We start from the raw sequence: 8312 nt of genomic DNA, 5'->3' as shown, positions 1-8312 counted from the left end.
TTCTCTTTGGCTTCATTCCTAGGGTGGGAAACACAGCTGCTGTAGTAGTACAGGTTTTTTTCCCTGCCTCTCCCCATGGACATTGTTCCTTCTTTCACTTGGCTTACTCCATCACAGGTAAACGATCGACATCTAGAGTCTGCGGGACAGACTGAGATCTTCCGAAAGCACCCTCGTAAGGCTTCCATTCTCAACATGCCACTGGTGACGACGCTCTTCTACGCCTGCTTCTATCACTACACGGAGTCCGAGGTACAGGCGGAGTAAGCAGGAGCATTGTTCAAATCCAGAGTTGTGAGGTATTGTCAGTGGGCTCGTGTGGTTTTCAGAACTCACCCAGAAACTTCTCAGGCTCTCACAAGAGTGAGCCAAAGGGACAAAGGTTTATGAGGGTTTGTGTGGCCATGTGTGGTCGGCACGCTAGCAGAGCACCGGGTGTCTCTGGCTCCCTTAACAGTGGCATAGAGAACAGTGTCATATGGCTATGGATTGCTCTCTATTTGAAAAAAAAAACTTTATGTGGATGGGTGGTTTATTTTACCTTCATGCATGCCTGGTACCCATGGAAGCCAAACAGGATATCTGATCCCCTGGGACTGGAATTACAGATGGGTGTGAGCTACCATGTGGATGCTGGGAATTGAAGCCAGGTCCTCTGCAGGAGCAGCCAGTGCTCTTGACCACCAAGTCACCTCTCCAGCCCCTTTTTTAAAAGTTTGGACTTGACTTAACCCTCACATGCTTGTCTCTTACTTGGGTTAGCAGGAAAATGGACAAAGCACTGTGCTCACTAGTCTTCTTCCCGATGGAGTAGGTTGTGTGCTTTTCTGTTAGACCTGAGAGAGACTTTCTCATAAATTGATTTCTGGGTTTAAATGGTTTACAATAAGACACAGAGAGTCCGTGTAATAGAAAAGAAAATGGGGGCATTGGGTGCTGTCGTTGAAGTTTCTTTTCCCCTGTCATCCTAGGGGACCTTCAGCAGTCCCATCAACCTGAAGAAGACATTCAAGGTAGCCTTGCCGTGACTCTTTTGTAAAGTAGTGTCAGGGTGTTGCATGGAGTGGATGTGACATAGTAACCCTGTGTGTGTCCAGGGCTAGTGGGGGAAAGCTAGGAGTTCGTGTGCAGTGCAAGAACTCTAATGCTGCTGTGTACAGCAGTGTGGCCTTGGAAGATAGTGTGTCTGATGACCGGAGAGGACAGGATCAATAGCAGCAAATAGAGACCCTTTTCTAGCATGTCAAAGCATTTAATGGATGCATTGGTATTTCCTCTTACGTTTTCCTGGTTTCTGCTCTTCAGATCCCAGATAAGCAGTATGTGCTAACAGCCTTGGCTGCTCGTGCCAAGCTTCGAGCCTGGAATGATGTTGATGCCCTCTTCACCACAAAGGTGGGTGTCCTGACGCTTGTGTGTCCGAGGCCTTTGGAGTGAGAATGCCTTCATGGGCCTCTCAAATTCCAGGTGCCGACGAGTCTTCTTCCAGCCTCTGTGTTCTGAATTTTAAGTGTAAAGAAAATTGGGAAGAAGAGTCTAGTAGCCACTCTTTCTCCCTACTGATTGATTAACATTTTGCTGTATTATTTAGCTTTCATTTTTTTTATATACATTTTTTGGGAACCATTTGAAAGTAAACGGTATGTATAACACTTTTACCTCTAATATTCAAGCTTTTATCTCGTAAATATCACATCTCAAGAAATTTGATATTAATATAATTATATTGTCATAAATATCTGCCATATATACATCACTTTTAAATTAGCTTGTTACAATTTTTAGATTTTTGTTTGTTTGTTTGCTTTTTAATTTATGTGTATGAATGTACCATGTGAATGGAGCTATGGATAGTTATGAGCCCCCAGGTAGGTGCTGGGAATTGAACCCAAGGCTCCTACAAGAGCATCAAGTACTCTTAATCTCTGAGCCATCTCTCCAGCCACTGTTTTTAGTTTTGTACTTCTGTGTTTATTAGGATCCAATGATTGTATTCAATCCTTGGATGTGACTGTAGTCTCTGTTAATTTATATATATATATATATATATATATATATATATATACTTAGTTTTTATATACATATATATACTTAAACAGTTGATTATTGTGTATTATAAAGTATACAGTATAGTATTTTGATTTATATAATGGAATGATTACTATAGTCCAAGCTAATAACATCTATCCTACATCATCACTCTGTGTGTGTGTGTGTGTGTGTGTGTGTGTGTGTGTGTGTGTGTGTGTTAATAATCCCCTAAATGCAGTTATGGCAAATTTCTAGTTTAAGGTATCCTATAGTTAGCTACAGGCTTCCTCCTGTAGCTTAGAACTGAAGATTTACCTATCTGCATTACCATACCCTTTAGCCCACTTCTGATGTTCTTTCCTCTGCAAACCACTGTGTTCTGTTTCTGTGTATTTGAGATTTGGGGGTTTGGGTTTTTTTTTTTAAGATCTTATATAAATAAGATTATGTAGCTTCTTCCTGTGTCTGGTTTACTTCCCTTAGTATAATAACCTCTAGGTTAGTTCATGCTATCATAAATAGCAGGATCTTCTTAAGAGAAGATTCCACTGTGTGTATGTGTGTGTGTGTGTGTATATGTATATGTATATATATGCACACACACACATATACACACCACAGTTTCATTATCTGTTTTTCTAGTGATAGACACCTTTTTCATATTTTGGGCTATTGGGGATAATGCTGCAATTCATATAGGAATGGTGACATTAATATTTTAAAATTATATTTATTGTGTGTGTGTGTGTGTGTGTGTGTGTGTGTGTGTGGTTTTTCTTCTCAGGATTGGTTTGGTTATCTGAGATCTTTTGTGGTTCCATACAAATTGGCTTAAAATTTAAATATAAGTAATTTTTCATTCTAGCCTTGAGAATTTTCTAGCTTTTCTTCTTACTTATCAATTAGTTATGTTAACTACTAAAGCAAGGCATGCTAATGGAAAAGCCGGCACTGTAGACAGAGTGTGTGATGAGTCAGGAGGGCTGGGAACGTGCTCAGCGGTGGTGAGCGCACAGTGGGTAGTGTGCACGAAGCCTGCCCTCATTTCCCAGCACAGACAAGAAGAGTTTGGTTATCTGTTGTCTACCTGCTCCCGCATCACTGGGGAGGGGCTGTTGTGAGTCCTTCCCAGACCTTCCTGCAGTTTACAGATGGACAATTCCATGTGCGTGTGAAGGTGGAGAGGTAGAATCTCCATACTGACAAACTCATGCTGTGTGTGTGTTAGTCATCACTCATCCATTCAGCAGCTCCTACCCTCGGCAGTCCTTGGCTTTTCTGAAAATCCGTCTCTCACTGTCTCCTTCCTCACCCCTTCTGTCCACCTGCTTTTCCCTCACTGTCTCCTCCCCTCACCCCTTCTGTCCACCTGCTTTTCCCTCACTGTCTCCTCCCCTCACCCCTTCTCTCCAGCCTGCTTTTCTGATCATATCATGAAACACAGTCGCGATGAGGCCAGTGTGTTGGTGATGTCTGGCCCACCCACTGCTTTCCTGCCTTTCAGAACTGGTTGGGTTACACCAAGAAGAGAGCACCCATTGGCTTCCATCGAGTCGTGGAAATTTTGCACAAGAACAGTGCCCCTGTCCAGGTAATGGCTCTGAAAAAGAGCTAGTGGTGGGGACCTGAGCTGTTCTCATTTTCTTTTCTTTTTTCTTTTTTCTTTCTTTTTTTTTTTTTTTTTGGTTTTTCGAGACAGGGTTTCTCTGTGTAGCTTTGCGCCTTTCCTGGAACTCACTTGGTAGCCCAGGCTGGCCTCGAACTCACAGAGATCCGCCTGCCTCTGCCTCCCGAGTGCTGGGATTAAAGGCGTGCGCCACCACTGCCCGGCTGTTCTCATTTTCTTAATGGTAGCACTATGGCTGTGCTGGGCCTTGAGATAGAAAAGGGCAGCTGAGAGCGTTCCTTTACAAGTACTCTGAGACCTTTGAGGAGCGGCTACTGTGTTTAGCAATATGGAGAACTGTGCACTGTTCCGATGACTCAGGAGCATTGCTTGTAGGCAAGGACGTCAAGGGACATGAAGCATGCCCTGAACCAGCTCTAGAGCACTGCCTAGTGGTCTGTGTATCTGGACTGTTCTTCCCTTTCCTCCTGAGGCAGCAGGGACATGCTGCCAAGCATCACCTCATTTTCCACTGCAAGACCATGGTTCGTAATGGCAGTCGCAGACATGGGGTATTGAATTCTTCCTTCTTTAGGACTTGTTTTTTCTGCCTAGGGAGCCCTGTGTTTTCCTCATCAATCAGAGTACTTTCTCCCACAGATACTGCAGGACTATGTCAATCTGGTGGAAGATGTGGACACAAAGCTGAACTTAGCCACGAAGCTCAAGTGCCATGATGTTGTTATTGATGTGAGTCCCCAAGGAGAGAACCCTGAGTTAGGTCTGGGTGGAGAGTCGGGGATACATTTGTCCCAGATCCCGAAATGCTCCCAGCCGTTTTGACTGAATGGACAAAATAGTCCGGCAAGAGTCAGTTTGGAGACCAACACCCTTGTATTGTTTTCACAGTCTTCCAACTGAGTTCTGTCAGCTTTTAGGTCGAATTTGGAGTCATTAGGACTGAGTCGAGCTGTATAAGGTCTGTGGCCTTCTCTCCAGCGAGGGGTTCTGTGGGTGCTTTACACGTATCATCTTACTGTAATCTGTTGTCCCTCCCTTGAGCCCAGGGGCAAAGGAACAGTGAACTCTCAGAAGGAGTGAGCCCCTCATAGAGAGGCTGAGTAGGGAGTTGATTGTGTTTTGGTGCACAGACCTGCCGCGACCTGAGGGACCGCCAGCAGTTGCTTGCCTACAGGAGCAAAGTGGATAAAGGATCTGTTGAAGAAGAGAAGATCGATGCCATCCTCAGCAGTTCGGTGAGCAGCTCCACTTACCCCTGGTGAGCCCAGGAGACCGTTCAGAAAATGGCGTCAAGTACAGACTCCCAAGACTAGGCAGGGCACTTAGCCAAGCCACGTGGACACAAGACTCAGCTGTGAACTGCAGTAGCGGAAACACCGTTTAAACAGCAGAAGTCACTCTTGAGATATGAAATGATAGAAGAATAACCTGAAGACCTCAGCATGAAGCTTAGCTGTGATTGCTGGTTATTGTTAGACCTAGCAGATAGCAGGAACTACAGAGCACATGATACGGACTCCATGTCCAGGCTGTATGTTCCCTCTAGGACATGGTTGTGACCTGCCTGTTGGAAATAAGAAGGGAATGAAATGGAATTAGTTATTTGGAAAGTCCAGCTGGTTATCTATCACGGTATGAAATCACTGAGCTTTTCATTAACACAGAACTTAGTATTAGGAATTTTGACACCTTTGCTTGGTCACTAGTAAATCTCTTCAGTCAGGAGGCCAGAACCAGGTTAACGTTCTAAAAACCAGCCGTCTGTAAAATACAGAATAGGTATTTAATCTATCTCTGAATAAATGAACTCCCACATACTAAAAGGAAAAATCTTCTGGGTAGATCATTTAATCAATAAAGTATTTGCCTTGCATACACAGGGATCTGAGTCCAGTGCCCAGCACCCACCTAAAGGCTGGGCATGATGGCATGTGCTTGTAATCCCAGCACTAGGGAGGTAAAGTGAGGTTCCCTGGGGCTCACTGGTCAGCTAGCCTGGCCTAACTGGTAAGTTCCAGGCTAGTGAGAGATCCTGTCTCAAAAAAACAAGGTGGGTAGCATCTGAGGAATGATACCCAAGCTTGACCTCTGTCTTTAACACACACATGCACACACAGAGAGTTAAAAATAACCTTTACTGGTGCATGTCTACAATCCTGACCCTTGGGAGGCTAAGGCAGGGAGATCAGGAGTTTGAGGTTAGCCTGGGATATAGACTGAGTTCCAGGCTCGATGGGCTACATAGACACACCCTATCCCAAACAACAAAACTTAGCAGCGCCCAATTCAACCCTTATTCTCACCCCCCTCCTTCACTGTAGTGATGAGTGAAAACTGATCACACCTTGATGTATGCTTTTCCCACAGCAAATTCGATGGAAGAACTGAGTGTCGTTTGCTGTCCTGAAACCTGCCTCACTTCCTACTTTTCTGCCTGTGAAAATAGAGAGCCCTCTCCTTGGGAGAGTCCTAGCATTCAGCCTGACACTCGCAGGCAGGGCCTGCTGCTTTGGGGACAGAGACCAGCATCTGAGCCCATGAACTTCAGGCTGATCTGTCCAAGGGATATTATCTAAAGGCCAGTACCTAAGGCTTTGACTCACAGCAGAGCCTCTCTGCACCCGGTGCTTTGGAGAGGTGGGAGCCCATCCTGGCTAAGATGTCTTGGTCAGAGAAGTGACTGCCCCAGAAGGACATCTGAACTAAGAGCTACTGTGTCACAGGGCGGTCAAGACATTCCCTCTCAGCCGTTATGACCCAGAACCTGGTGTTAGACATGGGCATTTCTGCTCTAAAGGAAGTCAGAACTAAATGGACTCTTCAAGAGCCTCAGGAAGGAATACGAGTATTGCTCAGGACCTGCTGGAAACCAGACTCAAATTCTCAAGCACAGGGCCACCCATCTTATGACAGACGCTTCCTAGACGTGGTATCTTCAGCCAGTATCCATCCACTGCCCCTGTCGACTTTTTGTTCATAACTTAGGGTCCCACTCTCCCCTGCGCACTGTCTGGGTGGTGCGCCATCTGCTTCCCCCTGTCCCTTCCTCCGGTCTCGGATGCAGTCTTACATGGAATTCAGATCCACCGGTGCTGGAGCACGCTTCTTTTATGCAGACATCATTTCACCAGAAGCAGCCACAAGTCTCACCTGAGCTAATGTGGCAGAACTTCACTCGGCTATCTCAACAGAGATTTTGTTCCCCACTTGGCCTGCTGGGGACCTCAGCAGTGTTAGGTTCAGCCCTGTGCCTCCCTGAACTGGATTTCCCTGACATGCCTACACTCCGAATAAAACTGTTGCAATCTTGGTGCCTTCTCTTTCCTCTCTGGTTACTTAGTGCAGGATGTGTCTTGTCTGCATCTGTGACTGCCCTCGACCGTCAGCACATCACATAGTGGGACAGTGTCACAGCAAGGCAGGAGTCGGGGGTTAATAGCAGCACCAGTCCAAGAGACAGAAGGCCTGACTCCCCTCCGCTCTGCTGCTGACAAACCAGGGCCAGGGAGTCCTTATTCTGGGGACCCATCTTCATCTGCAGAAAAGCAGCACCGTAGTCTGTGACTGGCGTTCTACACTCATGACAAGTGGGTGGAGTGGTAGGGAAGTGGACACTGCACACAGCACTCAGCTGGCTGTAGTCTAAGACAGTGTGCTTCTTAGCTGGAGGCACTTCGAGCCTGTGGGAAACATTGGGCAATAGCTGAAGGCACTTTTCATTGCCATACTTAGGGGTATGTTGGTAAATATCCTGTTACATGCAGAAAAGGCCCCCACAGCAAGGAGTTATCCTGCTTACAACATAGTAACAGCTGCGTTACACCCTGCTTTCGAGCTGGAGAGAGGGCTCAGTGGGTAAAGGTGCTGGCCGCCAAGTCTGAAGAGCTGAATTTGATCTTCAGGTCCCACATGGCAGAAGCCGAGAACTGACTCCCATAGTTGTCTCTTGACCTCATATTTGTGTGTACGTGCACGCGCACGTGTACACACACACACACACAAATGTTAAATAGAAGAATCTGCTTTCAAAGGATCAGATCCCATCTGTATTTTGCAGTCCTCTACAGTTCCAGGTAGCCTCATACTTTGTTACTTTCCTGAGTCTCCTTTTCACTCTTGAAGAAGGGGGCTTCATTTGCTGGTATAGCAGACTTCAGAGGAGAGGCAGAACCACTAGGGGTGCAGATAGATATCTCCCCAGCCTCACCACATACTTCATAATGTGTCAAGATGATGGCTGACCGTCTGTAAAAAGTGGTTGCTTTTGTGTCTGGTGCTAGAGTTTGAACTTCATAGGGGAAGCAGTGAGGCCGTGGAGATGGCTGTACAGTGGGGGACAGCAGGGCTAGAACCGAGAGTTATTGCCTTAGTCAGGGTTCCTGCTGTGATGACCATGACCAGAGAAACTCGGGGAGGAAAGGGTTTATTCGGCTTACACTTCCATATCACTGTTCATCAAGGAAGTCAGGACAGGAACTCAAACAGCGCAGGAACCTGGAGGCAGGAGCTGATGCAGAGGCCTTGGAGGGGTGCTGCCTTCTGGCTTGCTCCTCATGGCTTGCTCAGCCCGCTTTTTTTTGGAACCCAGGACCACCAGCCCGGGGAGGACACCACTCACAATGGGCTGCTCCCTCCTCCATCAATCACTAATTAA

At 46.3% G+C, this 8312-nt stretch overlaps 1 protein-coding gene across 1 annotated transcript; it reads left to right on the top strand.

Moving 5' to 3' along the window:
* Positions 1-75: 75 nt before the first annotated feature.
* On the top strand, positions 76-6967 carry LOC131901829 (spermatogenesis-defective protein 39 homolog). The gene is made up of 7 exons (XM_059252897.1): positions 76-252; positions 972-1013; positions 1306-1395; positions 3536-3622; positions 4298-4387; positions 4789-4893; positions 6026-6967. Exons 1-7 carry the CDS (start codon positions 76-78, stop codon positions 6044-6046), a joined length of 612 nt encoding a protein of 203 aa, XP_059108880.1. The 3' UTR covers positions 6047-6967.
* Positions 6968-8312: the final 1345 nt, after the last annotated feature.

This window comes from Peromyscus eremicus, unplaced genomic scaffold (assembly GCF_949786415.1).
Source record: "Peromyscus eremicus unplaced genomic scaffold, PerEre_H2_v1 PerEre#2#unplaced_483, whole genome shotgun sequence".
NCBI classification, from domain to species: Eukaryota; Metazoa; Chordata; class Mammalia; order Rodentia; family Cricetidae; genus Peromyscus; species Peromyscus eremicus.
Note: the sequence above shows the minus strand (reverse complement) of the source record. Positions and strands in the feature narration are given on the sequence as shown.

Bases quoted from the DNA above. Each gene is read 5' to 3' on its own strand.
- LOC131901829 (XM_059252897.1), top strand. From the start codon at position 76: ATGGACATTGTTCCTTCTTTCACTTGGCTTACTCCATCACAGGTAAAC. The intron at 253-971 runs GTACAGGCGGAG...CTGTCATCCTAG, and splicing joins ATCACTACACGGAGTCCGAG to GGGACCTTCAGCAGTCCCAT. The intron at 4,388-4,788 runs GTGAGTCCCCAA...TTTGGTGCACAG, and splicing joins GCCATGATGTTGTTATTGAT to ACCTGCCGCGACCTGAGGGA.